Source organism: Lycorma delicatula, chromosome 4, assembly GCF_047948215.1.
Source record: "Lycorma delicatula isolate Av1 chromosome 4, ASM4794821v1, whole genome shotgun sequence".
NCBI lineage: Eukaryota > Metazoa > Arthropoda > Insecta > Hemiptera > Fulgoridae > Lycorma > Lycorma delicatula.
In genome coordinates, this window is record NC_134458.1 from 92,529,234 (window position 1) to 92,551,078 (window position 21,845).

General features: G+C 29.0%; 1 protein-coding gene across 7 annotated transcripts in view; it reads right to left on the minus strand.

The window, feature by feature from the left end:
* LOC142323647 (uncharacterized) overlaps positions 1-21,845 on the minus strand; it is a 242,657-nt gene that overhangs the window by 85,045 nt on the left and 135,767 nt on the right. For 4 of the 7 annotated variants that reach the window (XM_075363660.1, XM_075363657.1, XM_075363659.1 and 1 more), the window contains exons 2-5: positions 20,429-20,569; positions 15,776-16,222; positions 13,487-13,586; positions 7,707-7,805 (exon numbers count right to left, since the gene is read on the minus strand). In XM_075363660.1, coding sequence (XP_075219775.1) covers positions 7,707-7,805; positions 13,487-13,586; positions 15,776-16,222; positions 20,429-20,569 — 787 coding nt within the window. The remainder of the gene's footprint in view (positions 1-7,706; positions 7,806-13,486; positions 13,587-15,775; positions 16,223-20,428; positions 20,570-21,845) is intronic. The other 3 variants (XM_075363663.1, XM_075363661.1, XM_075363658.1) reach the window with 1 other exon arrangement.

The window sequence follows — 21,845 nt, forward strand, 5'->3', positions numbered from 1 at the left end:
AGAGAGAGAGCTATATTGACTGATGATTGTTGTTTAAAGATTAAAATGCATGTCTGATTTCAAAAGTGTTTGTTGTTAATTGGTTCTTGAAAGTTTTCTCTTTTTGGTATTATTTTATAACTGTCTGCATACCTCATTTTTGCTTGTAATTCAAGCTAAAAATATAATACTGATATGTTTATCCAGTAACTTTAAAAACCTGCCAATATGACATTTTCAAAACATTTTTGCTCCAAATTATTAGGATTAATTAACTGTTTTACTTATTACCTGAGATATTAAGTTGTAAACAAAATATAATAAACAAGAGAACAATAAAAATAACATAAATTCATTCCAAACACATCTTAAATATGCTAAACTGTATTATAGGAACATAAAAAAAATTACCGACAGGCAGTACCTTGAAAATATTATAAAAAAATAATAACCCCTTTTAATTATTATTTAAAGCAAGAAATACCTTAACAACAGCTAACAGAGCTGCTGATTTCCAATTTAAAATGATTCTTTCAACATTTCAACAATACAAATTGGGAGAACAAAAATATTGATTCTCATAATTTTGTATAACATATCATCAGGTGCTCATTTGTAGGTTATATCCAATATGAAATTCTTTTCTTTGGGTTTAAAATTATTGATAAAAATAAAACACAGATAAACATAACATAATAAAAACAAATTACAATTTATGCTTAAAACTACTTAAGTTTGTACGATTAGAAAAAATGTAAATAAGGACAAATCTTTACCAATACAATCTATCATAAAGAAATACATTCCATATTTAAAAAAAAAACCTTCCAATTTTTTCTGATATTTACAAATATTTATTCTAAAGCAGTAAAATTACTCCAATGATATAAAAAAGGAAATTATTCCCTCTTTTAAAAAGTAGATGAAAAATTTCACGAAAGTGAACTACTTATTGTAATAATAATAATAATAATAATAATAATAATAATACACAAATTACAAATCCCACACCACAATAATGAAACACACAATTATACGAACATAAAAGACATCAACAAAACTGTAAGAACCTGTTATGGATAAAAGTGTAAATAATTTTAGAGATAAACTAGAAAATATGATACAGAACATACAGTGTTACAAAATATATAATTATTATATACCCACCGCACCATAAAATAAAATGAATAAATATGACAGTAATGACTTAAGAAGTAGTTCTTTTATTTTTACATGCGGCACCACAGTTCCAACTCCTTTTCATTAAGAGAGAGAGAAAACAAACTTAATCCACAGCAAAACATCCAACAAATTTTTTAAGTTTAGTATTATACTCAAAAAAGATAGCAAAAAAAAGAAGGAAAAAAACAGTTTTGGAAGAAAATTCAGTTATTGGTGAATGATAAATGCAATACAAAACTTCAAACAAGTTAAGGTATTAAAGTGAGTAAATATAAGACACCACTCAGCCAAAAAAGCATTATCGATTATACTACATTAGCCTGTACTTAAATTACACATGCTTTAACACGCATAACAGCTTTATGTAACTAAAGCATATATTTCTAGCTAGATCTTAAGCCATTTCCAAATTATAATAAAAGCAAAAATTAATGCTTACACATAAGTGAATCAAAATAATTTTAAGCAAGCAAAATTGCACAGAAAATACTACAAGCCAGAAATTTAATGAATTCATAATTGTAACTACATCGTATAGTAAAGCAATATTAACAAGAATTATCTTAGCATCATTAAAATGTATGTGAAAAAAGTATTACAGCCATAAATATATATAACATAAAAAAAAAATGCTTTACAATAAATTAAGTGGTAAAATCTAAACAATTATTCATATACTAAATACAAAATACACGATAATGAAAACTTATGAACACTATACTTGCTAATAGCGACTCTTACTACATTTTAGTTAATTCGAAAGTAAAACATACACAACTAATTATTGCCCTTATTCACAGATATACTGATTTAAAAAAACTTATTTTAATCAATTTCAATAAATAAATAAATCTGTGTTAAGAGAACAACTTATATATACATATATTTCACTAATGAATTAACATTAAGAAGATCCTGAATAAATAAATATGTATAGTACTTAATTACCTTTTAAACAGCAGTAATAATGAAATATGCATTATTAAAACAAAACAAAAAAGAATTAAAAAAACTATGAAATATATACTAGATACTACATATATTCATGCTATAAATTTTTATTTTTTTTTACTTTCTAAACTGAAATTACATTTAAAAATATTCTCATTAGCATAAAAAACAAAATTATAAAGATAACAATATATATTGAATTATAATCTTAGGCTAAAACCTTTTTTTTTTTTAATCATGCAGCAGTGCTTATTGATTCTACTCTAAATGCTTGTATAATATAAAACATGAGAACTGATTTTTTTTATTAAAAAAAAAAAAACAATTGAATTACATTACCTGCATTTAAAAAAGAAATGGTAGGTGTATTGTTAAAAATTACATAATTTTCATTTTTAATAACATACAAAATATGAACATACACACTATATATCTTTAACATCACGTAATATGATTTAACTTGTGTAACAATTTACTCAAATTAAATAAATCATTACTTAAAGTACTTTCAACAAATAAATAAATGCGTGAATCTGGGAGAAAACTAATATTGCACCGAGTGGATGCGATCTGAAAAGTAATAGATTATTTTCATTGGAAGACAGATACCAAATATTTTTTTTTAAGACTTATAAGAGAAATGCAACCGTTATTTATTTACACTTAATGTGAAAAAAAAAAAAAAAATAATAATGCTAATCAAAAAAAAGAATAATACTGTAAATATAAAGCAAATGCAAAAAAATTACCAATAAAAAAAACAGTAAAACTTATAACAATCAACAATGTTCTCTGATAAACTGATTTATAAGGGAAAGGCAGAAAAAACGTAAAAATACACTCTTTCTACATAACAAATAATGTACAAGTTTTTTTTTTTTAATAGAAATACTGAATTTACATATGGCAAAGTGTACTCGATAATGAAATTAACCTACGAGTTCTTTCCATCATATTACAATAAATTTATTTTTAACCACCAAAGTTATATGACAACAACCATTTATTATAACTTTCTACAAACATCCAATAAAATACCTAATACGTAAACGGCAGGTATATTATGGTTCAGTAAATAATTAAATGTTTTTCTATAAACAAGATCCTAATGGACCATGATTGTAATGCAAATATCTAAAAATAGTAATTTTATTTGGTCGAGCTGAGTGTGCAAGGACAAGTGTAATTTTTCAATTGTTTTTCAGTCAAGTAATATGAATAGTATCATTATATACTCTAATTCCTTAATATAATAATTTTTTTGACCGCATTTGAAATGAGGCTGTGAGAGAAAGAATGAAAAGTAAACAGTTTAAGTGCACAGGTATATGAAGTGTATAATTGAGGACTGATAGCTCTTTATAGTACCTGAAAGCTAGTCATGACAAGGTGGAGTATACAATACGAGGGATGGACAAGTAGTTTGATGTGGAAAATGAAAGGATTATGGTAAACAGCAGACATAGCTATATAGAAAAAAATTATTTGCTTAGTTTTTCTCCAGAGTGTTATCTGTTCTACGGTTATTAATAATTAATAAATTGTGAAGAACTGACAGAATTCCTAAACTTCATCACAAACACCCCAATAACACTACCAGAAAACAGTAAAACCTTCTCACAGTAAAAGAAGTCTGGGTGATATGAAGAATTACAAAACAGCAGGAGATCAGACTTTTGTAGAAAGCTGAAAAGATGTAGAAAGAACAGAAAAAATTGCCCTTCATCAACAGCTTGTCAACATCTGGATCAAAGAACTACCAAAATATTGGCCGACAGCCAGCATCCATCCACTATACAAAAGAGACCCTAACAATTACAGGGGAATTTCACTCGTAGACACAACATACAAAATTCTTTCAAGAATCATCCACAACAGGATAGGTCCACAACTCCAGAAAGAACTAGGAGAAAATCAGGGAGGTTTCAGACTGGCGGAGCTGTCCAGACCAGATCATGAGTCTCAAGCTAATAATGGATTACAATAGGAAAAGAACAGAGACATGGTGATAACATTCATAGATTTAAAGAAAGCTTATGACTGTATCTACAGAGAGTTCTAAGATACCTTGGATTACATATCAAATTAATAAACATGATAAAACTGACACTTGCAGAGCAATAAGTCAAAGGTAAAATTCAGAAGTGAGCTCTCGGAACCTTTTGAGATCAAAACAGGACTGCGCCAAGGTGATGGACTCTCATCACTACTATTCAACTGCACTCTAGAAATGGTAATGAGAGAATGGCTCAAAAAATGCCTACCAAAAGTAAAAATAGACCAAAAATTCAAAACAAACTGTCTTGGTTTTGCTGACGACTTGAAAATGCTACCACAAACATCAACAAAGTGAAATCACAGATATTAGAATTTCAAAACATTGCAAATAAAATTGACCTTAAAATTTCATTCGAAAAGACAGAAATTATGCCCCAAAAACTAACACAATTAAAAGAAGTAAATATAAATGGTAATAATATCAAAATAGTAACCCAATTTAAATACCTCAGAAAAATAGTAACAAACAACTTAAACGAAAAAAACTCAATCCAAATAAGAATAAATAAACTAGCTAAAGCTCAAAAATTAACCTGGTACACTTACAATAAAAAATACCTCTCAATAAACGCAAAAATAGGATACTACAACAATTATAAAAGCAGAAGCCACTTATGCAGCAGAAACATTTTTCCACCTGAACGAACAATCAACGACACACAGAATCCACAAAATCAAAAGAAGAATTGGAAGACCTGCATCAATAAAAAGTGCCAGAAAGGCAGGCAATGGTGGATTGTGCCCAACAAAGTTGTGTACAAAGAGTTAGAACTCATCACTGATACCATGCATAAGAGGAGACTAAGATTCTTTGGACATACCATGAGGATACAAGATTCAAGACTTCTGAAACAGCTAGTAAAGTACAATCTCGACCTGAAAAACACCAAGACAAGATGCTGATGGACCAGAGAAATAAGAGAGGATCTGAAGGAAATTGGCCTTCAGTGGACACCACAGATAAGATAAAATTAAACAAGAAAATCAAGAATAAAAACACTCACTTCACACTTACAAGAAAAAACTCACAACATGAGCATTTTCAACACTAGAAAGGGTTCAAAGATCAGAACGTATGAAAAAGTACTGGGAGAACTGCAAGGCCCAAACAGTCCCATCAAACAGACTTAAATAACAGACTGATTAAAGTGATCTTATGTGGTCATAAAAGATAATAATAATAACAAATTTACCAGCAGCATGGAGTAAAACTTCAATTAACATTGTTTAATTTTGATGATATAAGGGAAATGGTTAATAAAATTAACTCCAACCCTTAACATTTTATCCTTAATTCAAACTTTTAATATCAAAGATGCTGCGATATGAGATGTACAAAATGTTGAGAAACCATGAAGATAAGCATTGCATTGAAGTAAGATTAAGCATTGCAGTCTATGGTCTTATCCAGAATCATAGGTGTTCCAATATTAATACTTTAATAAATAAATATCTTTACCTTAATATGGAGTTTATTAATACCTTCATATGGAGTGTAATTAATTTTTTCAAAATGTGTACTTATTTTACATTTAACTGTTGTTGTAGATTAAACCTGAAAGAGGGCTTAATAATAGTAACTTCATATTTGTTTCTATTTTCTTTCAGCTTACTTTTTAAAATTTTAACTCATGAGATGCAACATCAAAATAAAATAAATGAACCACATTAGTTCAAATTATTTACGTCTGAAAGTGTACTATTTTTATTTTTATACTCCATTTTTTTTTTTAATTTTATAAAAGTAAAATAATAAAGTTAAATTTTATCATAAAATTATTTTTCATATAACACTAAATTTAGCATTTTTTTATTTTTATAGTAACTTTTCTTTTGGTCTTAGAACAAAGTAAATTTATGGATACACTTAATAAATATTTTTAAGAATTTGTGCTTGCAACTTTTCAAAAAAAATGTTTAAGTTCAATTATTAAACTAAACTCTGAAGTCAAACTAATATTACCATTGCAGGAAAGAAAAATTCATCATTATAATGGATAAAATAATATTACTTTGGGACAAATTACAATCTAAAGAGGTGACATCAAAATGAAAAAACTTAGGTTCTCTCAAATTTCCATCAAATGCTAATTTGAACTCCAATCACAGTATGTGAAAGCCTGAAGCTAAACCTAAACCTAAAACCTGAAGCCAAAGAAAAGCAGACTATTGTGTAATAAATTACAGGGTAATTGTGGTGAAATCATTAGGACAGGATTTGAAAGGGTTTCTATAATTTCAAGTTGATTTCTTTATTTTGTTTGTGTACCTAATTATGAAAGAAATGCTGTGAAAGATTCTAATTAACAAACAAGTTAAAATTATACACTCTACTCTTGTTATTCAAAGATTTTACACTTATATGGTAACATACACAGAGGGATAGAACAAGATTATTTATCTACAAATGACAGTAACATCTAGTAAGGGAAATAAAACCACTCAGTGGATATAATTTAATAAACCACATGAATTTTCATAAAAAATAAAACAAAACAAAAACATGACTAAAATTTGTAAGCTGTGAAAAACCAAAGCAGTGAGACCAATACAAAAGATTCAGCCATAGGATTTCTTTTACGAGTGGAAACATTTATTTTAACAGTTCATTTGATTTTCAAAAACTGGAAGAAATATATGGTTAAAAGACCACACGACCTGACAGATGCAGAAAAACAAGGTTGGCAATCAGATCTGTCACAATAGCTATGTCAGCAGAGACAACCCCAATGATAAATTATGGCAATAAAATAAATGTTACATGCAATTCACTTTATATAAAAATCATTTTAAAAATGTACATTTTATAAAAATGCTTAGAAAAGAAATTTTATAGAATTAGAAACTCCATTCAAATCACAGAAAATAAGTTTATAAACAATTTTCCACATTTTTCAAATGCATGTATGTCTCCTATTATTTTCTAAGCTAAATGCACCTTTTTTTATATAAAATATAATATTATTGAAATTTAAACGGATTATTCCTTTCTTACTCTAAATTCTTGCTTTCTTTACTCTAAATTTCAACAAATCTTAAACATTTTCTTATTAAGGAGGTAACAGGAAAGCATTACTAATTATTAAAATATAAAGAACAGATTTATCAGATGAACACTATGATAATTATTAATTTTAACTGTAAAATAATAATTAAATGTATAGTCAGTAACTAGAAATATTACTTTTTAATTAACTTTTTTAAAAATAGATTACTGAAAACTGACCTTTAAGTAGCCAAGCTCTTTGGAAAAACATTACAGAAAAGTGTGTGAAAAAAGCCAACTAATAATGCATAAATAAATACATATATTCTATTACCGACATTATTAATGCAATAGTAATAACAGTAGTAGTAGTAATAACAATAAAAGCTAAAATATCTTACAAAATAAAATATTTATGTTAAAAAAAGCTAGTGTTAAATAAAATTTACTAGATTAAAAAAAAATTGTTAAAACTTAGGTAAAAGAATAATGAACAAGAACATTTGATAACTCCAACACCATACATGCATTGAGTCAGCATGAAGCTCACCTAGGCCTGGAGGTATCGGCTGGGGGGGAATTGATAAGAAGCTGACGTGCTGGACTGGGTAGAGCATTGTAGTGCTCTCAGCCGCACCCGAAACTGCCACTGAAACCATTTTAATTTGTAACGTCTAAAATACTAACTAACCAGTTAACATAACGCCTGTCCACCACATTTTTTTCAGTAAATGCACTCTTTAAACAATCAATAAATTAATAATGTTTTTTTAAATCATAGTTTTACTCAAAAAAGCAAAACATTAATTAATCTTAAGAAACAATCAGCAATGTAACTATTTGTTACATTAATGACAATTCATGAAAACCACAATATAAAATCATATAATATCTCAAAAAAGAAGGATCAGTAAAAATGTATTTATAAAACAAAAATTATATGAAAGATCAGTTAAAAACATAAATTTATACACATAATTAAAAAAACAAAAAAATCACATTATAATGCATAATAAATCAGGAATATAGACAGGAGGGAAGGCAAACTGAAAACTTTCTAATCTATTCTGAAAACAATGCATTTTCAGAATAAGCCATATCATTTTTTCTGCTAGAAACAAGAATAATGGCAAAATATGCCTACCACAACACATTAAATACAAGGAAGTAAAACAATCTGATTACTTTCATTAATTTTTAAATAAATAAACGTATTTCTATTATATACCCTAGAATAGAATTTCCCAGTTTTCAAACTGAACCTGCAAAAAACTCCTAGCTATATCCCTGTAACAAATGTTTTTAGAATTTTAAAGCTACCATTTTTATAACTACCGCGTAAGAATGAGATTACTGTCAGAGAAAAAAGCACATCATCATACTGAATATCTATAAATTCAGACAGAATTACTTAATGAAGAGAATAAACGCTGATACTGCTGTTGACTATAACAGCAAAAAATATATGTATTACTATCAGGGTTCATCATTCAAATAAGAACTCACAAGAAATCCCTAACTGATTACAGAAATGTGTATAATCTTATTCCTTGACAGAAGTGGCTACATTGTTTTTGTTGTTTTAACACCCGGCAAAATCTTTCTTATGGTTGTGACACATGTGAAGTGCTCAAGGTACAAAAAGTATGATTTGGACTAGTCACAATTTGATTTTTGTTAGGGTAGTGACTTTTAACTACACAGTTCGTTGCTGCAGTGAACAGGGAGAGAAGGTATCATAGATGTAAACACCTGCATTTTGGTGGGCTTGGCACACATATGTAATAGTAAATCAAATTAGTGACGACGACAGGAATCCACCTCATTCCTCACTTTCCTAAGTAAGCCTGGCATGGAATAATTATTTAAAAAATGCCTTTGTTTCCTCTTAACAATTCAAAAATGGCTATTTTCATGTGTCTTTATTTCATGCCTACAACATATATATATATATATATATATATATATATATATATATATATATATATATATATATAAAACATATGGAAAGGTCACCTTTGAAGAAAATTCTTAAAAATGGTCTTGGGAATTCACAGAAGTACAAAAATTGATGGGAAGTACAAGGAGGTGCTAAAAAGTGACAATTTGTTTGTTCAATATGTTGATAATTTTTAAATATATATATATATATATATTTTTTTTTTTTTTTAATTCATGAAAACATGTTAAGAATAAACAATTTTTAAGGGTTGAACTCAGATCACATAACATTACTGTTTCCTAAGAAATACTCTAAAGGAAATCTATTAGTGTATGAAGTGAACTTTAAGTGAGAAATTATTATTGTTTGTATTTATCTGTGAAGAGATGCACTAATCTTTGACAAATATTTTAAGACTGAAAATGCAGCAAAATAACTGCTGGAAAAATAGCTGCAAAAAAAGCATGAATGTTGAAAAGAAAGAAGAAAGTAAGCATCTCAAAAATGTTTTCATTACTAGAGATAATTTTTTTTATGACTAGTCATTGTTGAGGACAAATGGTTACATTATAATCCATATGAAACAGGAGTGGTGGCACTTTGCTTCTTTTTTCAAGGCCATATTTTATGATAAGGAGGGGTATATTTTACTTCTCAAGTGTCAACTAAATCAGAATATTACTTTAACAAAGCAGGCACTGAAAAAGAGCCCAGGAAGTTGGGAGATCTCTTTTACCAGCAAAATGCACCTGTATACAAATAAAAGACAGTCAAGATAGTATAAAAAAAGTGGGCTTTGTACAGGAAAACCATCTATTTACTTAACAATTAAGTTTCATCTAACTATTTCCTATTTTAAAATTTTAAAGGGTTTGAAAGCGGAAAAAATGTTTGAATAATCTGAAGGGTAAAACAGAAACAGAGCAGGTATTTCAGTAACTGATCATTAGATTTATATTTTGGAAGAGTTAATAAAAGTTGAAACATAATGTCCAAGTAAATTGAACTTAAAAGTGAATATATGGAACAGAATGGCTCTAAGTATCAGCTCACTCTTCTAAGGCAAGGTGAACTCAGCAAGTAAATGGCAATTGTACAGTTGCACAGATAAGAAACTAAATATGGATATCTGATATTATTATTGATATAAGGTATACAAATATAATAATAATAATAATAATAAGTCATCCGATGTTCAGCCTGAAGAAGCCTTAGGAACATTCAAATATTTTCTGTACTGAAAATGATCCGAGGCAACTGTAGGTTAGAAAAAGGAAAAACACAGTAACTGATCGATACAGCCTTAAACAGTAGTCTGATATGGGAGTTAGCATATCAGGATTAATCAATTATGATGGACATTATTTTTCAAAACTGCATTAAAAATAATTTTTTTCTAACTTAGGTGGTTTGAAGGGGTATTTCCATGTCAAATCCTCAATTTTTCAGAGCACCATTCACGCAAACATTTTTATTAGCATAAAAAAACAAGTGTTTTATTTTCATTAGTCCTGAAAAATTCCAACAGTAGGTAACAGTAAGTTTTGCAAATCACTATCTGCCTACAAATAAATTTAAAATAGATTATGTTGTCAGCAAAACTATTTTATAGAAAAATTCTCAGTACAGAAAAAAAAACTATAAGCACAATAAAAAGTGGCTATGGCTTTTGAAACAAACAATTTGTCTTAATACGAGGCATATTTGTAAAGTAAGGGCTGTCTGCTTATATTTAAATACTAGCGGGTCTGAACACAGCTTCACGCATGCAGGGCCATCTATCAGCTATTTACAAAGCCACTGCAGTTGTTTTGTTAAAGTAGTAATTTGCCTGCTGGTGAATGCAGATCGCAATGTCTGCAACAATCGTTTCTTCCGTCAGTTGTGAAGTGTATGCTGTAATTTGATTTTTATGTGCAAAAGGATCTTCAGCTGCTGAAATTCATCCGGAGTTATGCCTAGTGTATGGACCTACAGTACTGAGTGAAGGAAAGGTTAGACAGTGGTGTCGAGCCTTTAAAAATGGCCTCACAAATGTGCATGATGAAGAATGGAATGGCAGACCCAGTATTTCAGACCGATGAAATCTTTGAACAAGTGAACCGAAAACTGTGATGTAATCGGCGACTGATGATTAGTCCCCTGGCTGATGGATTTCCACATGCTGGGCGCACCTCTATCTACAAGATTGTCACAGAAAAGCTCGGATATCACAAATTGTGTGCAAGATGGGTACCAAAAATGCTCACCGACCAACACAAAGTGTACACTGGACGAGCATTTTTGGACTGCCATTGACAAGATGGAGATGATTTGTTTTCCCACATTATTACAGGCTATAAGACATGGATATCCTACACCAATGCAGAACTGAAACAACAGTCAATGCAGTGCGGCATTCAAGTTCCCCAAAACTGAAAAAGTTTAAACAATCTCCATACTAGTCGAAAAATTTTGGCTACCGGTTCTTTGGAACAAAAAGAGCATAATTTTGGTTGATTTCATGCAACGTGGATCAACAATTACAAATGATGTGTACTGCGAAATTCTCACCAAACTGAAACGTGATTCAACATCAACAATGCAGAAAACTGTCGTCTAGCATAATCCTTCTTCACAACACAGCACTGCCTTCCTCACACCGCTGCCTTAACCAAGAAGATTCAAGATTTCTGTTGGAACTTTTTGACCACCCTCCACATAGTCACGACCTTGACCTAGCGACTATTTCCTATTCTTGTATTTGAAAAAGTGGCTTGGTGGACAATGGTTTGAAAACAACGAGAAACTCAAGCCTGCCACTGTCAACCGGTTCAATTCCCAAGCGTTGAACTTATGCAGAGGAGTTGAAAAAAAAGGTGTTAAAGAAATGTTTACGAAAAGTGCTTAGAACCGAATGGCGATTATGTGGAAAAGTGAAGTAGCTATGTAGAGAACTAAAACTATAAGTAAAAATCTTTTCTCACGAGTTAATTTTTTTAATGACCAAACAGCCCTTACTTTATGAATATGCCTCATATACATAATCTGTTAGGCAATGGAAACTGAACTTCGTATTTGACCTTCCAAACAAACTGTGAATTTCTATACACCTGAGTACATTATGACATAAATTTATGGATAATTGGGTGCCAAAATTACACACATCCAAACTTATCAATAAAATGCAAGCAACAAGTAGTTATAGGGCAAATCCAACAGTAAGTTCCTCAATGAATTTAGCTTGTCCAAAACCAAGCAGAATATTTATCAATGAAATGTGCCTGAACCATAGAACCATTTTCCTATTTTATGCTTCACCTGCACAGTTTTTCTGTAAGTTTGTACATGTAGGTATACACAAATTAAATATGAAATGAGGAGCCTTAAAGGACTTTCAGTGTGATATGTAAATTGAAAACACTTTTTAATCTATAGATATGGGAGTTCTACATAATGTTAGGAATGTTACCTGTACACAAATATGACTTTTAGATCTTTCTATGAAAGAACATTAATTGAATAAGCATTAATTGTTCATTATTGTTGTTGTTAATTGAGTGAGCATTAATTTATTCATTCATTTCTATTAATGAACATTAATTGAAATAAACCGTGAAAGCCAATAGAAAATGCTATCTTACCTCTGTAATTAAACAAACAATACGAGTACATTTTTAAGACATATAAAAACTATACAGAATAAAAACCTGAAAGCTGATACTCATATTGTACTAGTCAGGAACCCTAAGCTTCTACAGAATATAATTCTCTGCTCATTAAAATAAATTAATATTTTTTTCTCTGACAAAATACTTAAATAACATTTTTACTGATCAAGTAAATAAAATTTTAATATTAACCATTAGTAAATTGATGTTTTATATTATCGTTAGTTAATATAAAATTTAACTGCTTCTTAATTTTTAACATACAAACACAAAACAAAGTAAATAAATTACCACAGATCTAAAGGGATTACATATTTGATAAATAAGCAGTTTCAATTAAATCTGAATAACACTGCATAAATTTTTTGTGGTTTCAAAATGTACTTAAAAACACAACTTAACTTGATCTAATTTAATTGTAATGTAATAGGTTTTCAGTTTTAAAGATTTAGTACATTTAAAACTTTATTATATTACATTATTAGTATAATACTATGATCAATTAACACTATTATAATGTTAAAAGAAGGAAACAAGTTTTTAAATGCTTAAGCATTTTCTCTATCGGTAACCAAGATTTTTAAAAATTATAATTATTAACAAAATAACAGAACTCTTTATTAAATTATTCTAAAAATTAAATATTTAATCTTAAAAAGCAATAAATAATTCATTGATATTTATTATCCACATTTATGATAAATTATATAAGAAAGACTAAAGTAAGTCAATACATACTTTTGGTATCTGAATTCGATCCCATTACACATTTAACTGAATTATATGAAGAGTGCAATTGAAGAGGCGGTTGCTCTATTCCATTAAGAGCAGCAGTGCCCTGAAAGTAAAATTAATTTTATTAAATAAAAAAAACCTTAAAATACTTTTAACCATTTAAAATTTTAGGTTCTTTTGCATTCATTCTAATTATATAAGAAAAGTTAAATCCAACAAGAGACTGGGCTCTGCAGAAAAAATTCAGCTAGAGTAGTAAACCGAAATCATACACTTAGCACCAGTCCTCCAATGCTACTGTAAAATTTCATTATAGATTTTCACTGCCTAAGTTATACAATAAAAATCTTATGTTTACAAAATTTTTATTCACAAATCCTTTACATATATGCGTATTACACAGCATCAAAAAATATGACAATTATTTTACTGGTAAAAAAAGATTTTTCAGAATGAGATTCAATTTTAAGGGAAAATGTCATAAACTAAGTCAAGACTAAGGAAGAAATAAAATAAACTGCAATTTTATAACGGCATAAAAATCTTTCAGTATAAATGAAATTACTGTAAAAATTACATGTACTGTGTATGTAACTAACCCGTATCAATTTTAAAACCCAATGAAAATCATTCAAACAAAAAACTGATTGAAGAAATCAATTTATTATTAATGATTTTTTTCTGATTTTAACTTAATGTGATTTTGCACTCTTTAGAAATCCTTCGCTACAGGAAATTAGGAAAAATGCTGCTCAACCACTTTTCAAGACACTATTTCCCCAGGTTGCTGGATAATAACAAGTTATTTTTTCAGTTGGAATTTTTTTTTTTTTTAATTTATCACAGTACAATTTTGAATGATGTATACAACTTTTTTTTTATCAGAGTTCAAAGATCTGAGATAAACAGTCACATTATTTCAACAATTTCTGTTTGCATGCAAACAACAGATACAAAATGTTTGACTGCAAACAAACAAACCAACTCCAAAACAATCAAGCAACCTTAAAACTGTCAAATTAAAAAAAAAATTAACAATAGATTAAAAAATACAATACAAATATGTAAAGAAAAAAATGTTAACAGAATAAAATCTAAACTATTACTATATGGTGATCTTATAAAAAAAAAATATTAAAATGACAGACATGGAAAAAGAAGTAAATTATCAGCAGTAATGCCTTTAAAAATGGTACAACTTCATTCCACACCTTGAAGAAACAACATAAAAAATTGATGTTATTTCATATAGCTTCGATCTGGAGATATGTTTATTACACTGGGACTAACATTCAGCCTGTACAGGAATCTAATTGCAACAGCCTGTCATGCACTCCCTTTTTGTAATTAAGTTATTCATACAATCACTGTTTGTTTTGCCTATTATGCATCTAAGAAATTAATTTCCATAGCTTGTAATTTACTTTAATCCTGTAATTTTATTAACCCAAGCCTCAGTACCACTTGTCAAAAATAGCATCATTTCTTTTCATTTTTGTAGCACTTCCTTATTCCATTGATAGTTCTTCTATTCTGAAAAAATCTTTTGTGAACTGTATTTTCCTTGCATCTTGATCTACCTTTTCATCTTCAGCCAGCTCACTAATCTAATTTTTATTACTTATGATTTCAAGAACTTTGTTTTACAATTTTATAATTTTCCTCTTTGTTATCTTCCTATTGGTTACTACAACCACCTCTTTCTGTATTTACTTTGCATCCTCAAGGATCGGAGTGCAATTCTTCTACCTCAAAAAGTCAAACATTCTTTGAACTTCATTTTTGTTCATCCTTTAAGACACTGTGGTAAAAAATAGCTGTCCTTTCCTTATCTTGCTCGCCTTACTCTTAGTCTTGCCTATACTTTTTTTACAATTTGATCCAACACTACTATAAACAAAACCGGTGACAATATATTCTCCTGCTAACCGGGGAGAATACAAATAACTCCCTCCTACCCTCTTCTATTACTGATTACAATTTTTTTTTAACTTTACAACACTTCTTTTCTACTGTAAAACGTCGAGGTTTGAATTCTGACCTGTATTCTTTTAAAATTAAATACACATAATTTCAATAGTATTTATTTATTCAGGCAGAATAAATTAATGCCTATAATCAAATGACTATCCCTGTCGATCAGCATCTGTTGCGAATTCTGTCAGTATCGTGTTCAGTTTTTATTAAACCTAAAGATATGTACACAAATCTTTGATATTTATTCTACATTGAATGGAGAAAGTTACACTGATTACTTATAGTACAAAATAATTTCACTTTTTGTCTTCCTACCTGTTTTGAAGATAAAGGGAATGAAACAGACATGTCTACGTGATGAGGGTCCTCGCTGACTTGTAACGTGGCTCGTGATGTATAATTATATACAAGTTCTGTACTATGTGTTACATCCTCTGATTCAACCCCCTGAACATTGACATTTGTAGGAAGTGATCCGCCTTCACGTTGTCTGGCAGAAACTGAACTGGTGACATGGTCCCGGCTGTGACGACCACTAGCTGTTCCTCGAAAAGCATGAACTAAGTTCTGAAGTGAACCTCCACTGCGTTGACCTTCAGCCACTCCAATATCTCTCTTTCCATGTCTCCTTTTGGTACCACTTAATCGAGAGCCAGTTAAGTGGCTCCGACCTCCACCGCTGGGTCCAGTACTGGCAACTGCTGCAGCAGCTGTTTCGTCACTACAATCGCTCTCGTCTGCTTCAGCTTCCAGTAGCAGTTCCTGAACGATAAAACCAAACTTTAAACGCAAGAAAAATACTTATAAAGATATATACAACTAAACAGAAAATACCTCAGAGAATTTTCTATTCAACCGATCGGTAATATAATATTGTGTTATATACTAATTTTAATTATCAATTTTAAGATTAAAATTTCGCCAAAAAAATAAATTTAAAAGACAAGAAACTGTTCGATATCACTTACTTCATAAAATTAAATAAATAAGCTGTGCAATGAACTGATAAATTAAATCAGCAGACTACATACTGTTAAAAAAGAGTACTGACCTCTCTGTTGTTGAGGAAAATTAGATGCATTTGTTCTCAGTACAATTTAAAATATACCTGAAGGAAATAGTTAATAAATTACACGACTTAAAAATGAGAAATAAATAACAGAAAAGAAGAAAATGATGGAGCCAGTATGCTAACAACTTGTAATACTAGCACAAAGTAAGCAAGCAAAAGCAGAAGCTAAATCTTAATGAAAATTGCAAGAGCTAAGAAAGATAATTAACCTGCTAGTTTAAACTGATAGAAAACCTCCATTTATAGTTTAAACAGAATCTGTGATGACAATTTAAAAAGTTCTCAACAGACAATGATTTCTATTTAATGCACAAAGTATTTTTAATTTCAGCTTAATCGGTTAAATATAAAATGAATACTAAGAGCATAGCACAAAGGGAATGACAACAGAAGCCATGATAACTACAAGTTGAGAACAGGATTCAAGAAACTAAAATTTTGGATATTATTAAAAATAAGATACTAACAGCTACAGAATCTTTTAATAAAAAGTATACAGTATTATTTATTTATCATATGGTATTGTACATGGATATGCATAAAAAGTTACTACGACTTTAATATTTTAATACTGCTCCGATTACATTAGTCTCAACATCATGTTTCATCAGCCAATCAATTCCAGTAGAATAGAATGTATATGTATATACTTAGTGATCTCTTCAGTATAGTGTAGGCTCACAACAAAAGATTGAGAGAAAAAATGGTAAGATGTTTGATATACTAGGGATGTTCAGAAAGTTCTCAGCCTGACACAGAGATGGCAGAAGTATAATCCTTTAGATGTGCTCAGACTCGTGCATTTAGTTGCTTATTTGTAGCAATCAAAAAAAACCAACAAGTTTTAGCATTTTTTGAAAAATTGATAAAACTAAAGTTAGACCTATTTTAAAAGGTTTAATACAGACAGATGTGTAAAAAGAGTTAGATTCCACTTTAAGGGATTCTTCCTTGTTTCCAATTGCAAAAGAGTAACTGCTGAATTTAAATGTTGTTGTAAACCATGAAAGTCAATGAGTGCTTAGAACTCCCAAAAACTGCTACTCAACAAAATCACCATAAAACTCTACAATGCCATATTAAATTATAGCCGACTGAACATACACGAGGTTGCTGACATCACAAACATCTTGATAGACCATATTACTATATTTTATACAATGTTTTGGATATGATAAAGCATTTCGCTCAATGAGTGCCACATTTGTTAACAGTAAACCAAAAACGCATTTGACTGAGCACTACTGAAAGATGTTTAGACTTATTATTTCAACATAATTCCAATGAGTTTCTTTGATATTTTATAACAGTAGATGAAACACGAATTCATCATTACAAGCCAGAGACTAAATGAGAGCAGATGAAAAAGAGTGGATAAGAGCAGATGAAAAAGTATCAAAGAAAGCAGAAATAGTTTTACCTGCAGGAAAAGTCACGGCTATGGTTTTTTCCTGGAGGTGTGCATCACAGAAGACTCAGAAAAAAGTATGATCATCACTGTGGACCAACTGAAGGTTACTGTTCTGTCTAAACATCCACATCTATACAAAAAGAAAGTGCTCTTTCACCATGACAACGTGGCTCCATACACGTCTTGGGCTGTGTTACAAAACTCCATGATCTATGCTTTAAACTGCTTCCACCAGATTTTGTTCTCAGCAATTACTTTCTCTACACAAACCTGTAGAAACTGTTTGCCAATCGAAGATTCACTTCAAATGATGAGGTCAAAGCTAAGACAAATGCTTATTTTGTAGAGCTGGACAAATAGCATTATACTGAGGATATTATAAAATTAGAAAGTCGTTGGTTTAAATGTATGAAATTGCAAGGTGACTAAGCTGAAATATAAAAAAAATGATTTATGAAAACTCGTGAGTTTTATTTGCTAGGCTGAGAATTTTGTGAACAGCCCTCATAAGTGTGATAATAAAAATGAAAGAGCTGGACACTAGAAAAGAGTTTGAGTTATCACATGAGAAGATAGAAATAGTAGGGTGGAAAGAATGAGTAATATACAATGTTGAAGAAAGTTGGCAAGAATAGAAGCTTATTAAAAACAGAAATAGCAACTGAATACAAACAGATACATTCTGGTAAAATTGTACTAAAAGAATGGTTAAACAAAGATGATATAACAAATAAATTATCAGAGAGCCAAAAGTGGAAGAAAAAGTACAGAAGAATAAAAATCTTCTACTTTTCTTTCCATATATAACATATGCCTTTCTCCCTATTAATTCTTTCAATATAAGCATTTTCTTAAAGATTTTTCAGCAGACAGGAAAAGTAAAGAAAGCTTCAAGAGGACATGTGACTAACAGATGACATAAAATCTACATGTTGACTGTTATTACGAAAAAATACTTATTTCCTTATAAACATACTTTCCTACCAAATTTTCTGAGTTACAGGAACAACATAATCTTAGTTAAGTAAAGTCTTTCCAATTAATATGGCAATTATTTCTTTAGCAGTGGACTCTAAAAACTTCTCAGATGTATAGTCCCACACCCACAGCTGACAACAAATAGTCAAGAGGCATTAATTGGTTTATCACTTCTATTTTCCACTAATACTACAAAAAAAAATTTTTTACTAAAATATAAATAAATAAAAAAAATCTTAAATAAAATAAAAATGTTAAGCTTGTTGGACAACAAAAATTGTATGTATGTAAGACAAATTTATTCTACATATTTAGTCTCAACATTAATTATCGCTCAATTTTTTTAGTATATCTTTTATATTTGTTAAGCAATTATAAATAACTTACTTTTTATAGCCGTAAAACTATGTTCTTATGAAGTACATATAATTTGAAAAGAAAAGAAAATCTTGATATGACCATGTTGTGGTTGCTGAAAAGTAATGTATATTTTCACATATATAAATATATAGCAGCAAAAACAAAAGTAGGTCACACTATGCTAAATGAAAGTTAAATAAAAACTGCATTAATTTGCCAAGATTATATTATGCAATTCTTTTTTGACAGTAAAACCTACTCTTGGAAAAATTAGGAAACTGGCAATAGATAGACTTATAAAGTAAGTATATATATGATTTTATGAGCAACTGATAAAAATGAAATAAAAACACAGTAGCTTACTCATTTTATAACAGTAATTTTGTTGTCAGCTGAAAACAAATACCAATATAACTTCTGCTTTACTATTTTTAAATCAAATGTTCACTAAAACATTTAATTTTATTTACTTTTTAAAATATTACAATAAATGAAATTAAACAAGGCTTCCTAATATAACCCTGAACATTACTGTAATATACTAAAAACAGTAATTCAGAATAATTCAAATACCTACTAAAAATTTGAAACAAATTATTTTAAATCTTTAAAGACAATTATACAAAATTGTTTTTGTAAGTAAAAGATTTACTTAACAAATATAAGTGATATTTTATAAAGATAAAATTGGTTAAAAATTTTCTAAAACTAAATTTTAAACTATGTTGGCAGCTACTAAAGTAGCATATAGTTCTGAAATTTTAAAGAAATTTTTTGAAAAAAATTTATAATATATTTTTATATAAATATTTACAAATTTTTCTCCAATAGCATACAGATGGTAAGAAGGAAAAAGATGAAACTGGGAATTATCATGTGGATGCAGCCATGTGCATCGGTTACTACCTGTTGAAATAGTTAAAACACTACTTCCTTAATTTAATTTTCTGTACAATTATGAAATCAATCATATTGTATTATACTTTAATATTTAAATTGCTTTGAGAGTATTTTTTAGTAACACCAACTTCTGACAAATTTCCATTCAGGTAACTAAGAGTTCACAAGTAAACATCAAAATTAAACATAATAAGTATATGTATTAATTTACAAATTGTCTCAAAACTTCTAATAAAGAAAATCTTACTTTAAAAAGAACACTTTTAGATTCCCTATCTTTTGGACTTTTATAGGTGATCGCTTCTTCTAACAACGCCTTTAACTGACCCTCATCAAGATCACGGAACTGTCCGCTTTCTGCACCGGTATCGCAACTAGCCCAAAGATTCTGAAACAATTAAAACACAATATCAACACATTTTACTAAAGACACAATTTACTCATAATCCTACAAACAATTTAACACATTATAATTTTGAAACTTATTTTTCAAGAATCTTTTAAAATGTTTAAAATTACAGATGGTTAATAATTTGCTACTTATGTACAACTACAACTTTTTCTCTTAAAAGATGAGACAAACATTCTAACACTTAATACTTTGTGCTCTATTTGGTACAGAAAAAGTGAAAGGAACTTACAAGACCACAGAATGTAAAAATTAGGAACAAAATATTTTAAGCTGGCAAAGTTATAAAAAAGCATTTTTTTATTTTTTATCATTAATTCACTACATAAATATAAGCTTTGAAGCTTGTGCATTTTAATCTAAAAATAAAATTTTGTAGCGCATGAAAATTCCATGCCTGACCGGGATTCAAACCCAGGACCTCCAGGCGAAAGGCCAAAATGCTATCATTCAGCCACATAGATCGGCAAAATAAAAAAAATTACCATGCTCAAGCATATTAAACACATGATGCTTGCTAACTTCTAAAGTAGGGTTATAAAATAAGGCACTATGAATAGAAAAAACTGTAATGCTGTGTATTACAAATCTACTAAGTCAAAACACATAATTACATAAAGTAATATTCTTTGCAAAGCATTAATATATATATATAATTCTAGAACAAGAAAATTAATATAAGTAAATTAAAAAAAAAATGTATAATAAAATCATAAACAAATGCAGGGTGAAAAAAGAAAAAGAAAATCTGGTAAATTACCAGATAACTGAACAGGGATGGCAAATATTTTGATCTTTAATCAATTGATTTTTTAGTTCTACTGATTTTTAATAAAATTATAATGATATTGATGGTTGTAATGAAATATTTACCATTGCTGTACAGCATAGCCTACTTCTATATTTTTTTAAAACCTGATAGATAATTACAGGAAAATTCTAATATAATATCACTAATTGAAGAAAAATATTTTAAGAAATGTACAACTGGAAAGAACAATGTGCTCTAACTTCATCAATATTTTCCCTAATAAAAAATAATGCAGAAAAAAAGCTTAACTAAATCAAATATAACATCAATAACAGCGATGCTAACTAAATAACTAACAAATTGAATGATAATGGCCAAGTGTAGGCAAAAACATAATGTTAAAAAGTACATGATATTTGTGTAAACAATGAATTAACTTTGTGACAACACATCCTGCTGTTATTATTTTGTTTAATGTTTTAGAAAAGTTAAAAACTTTTTAAG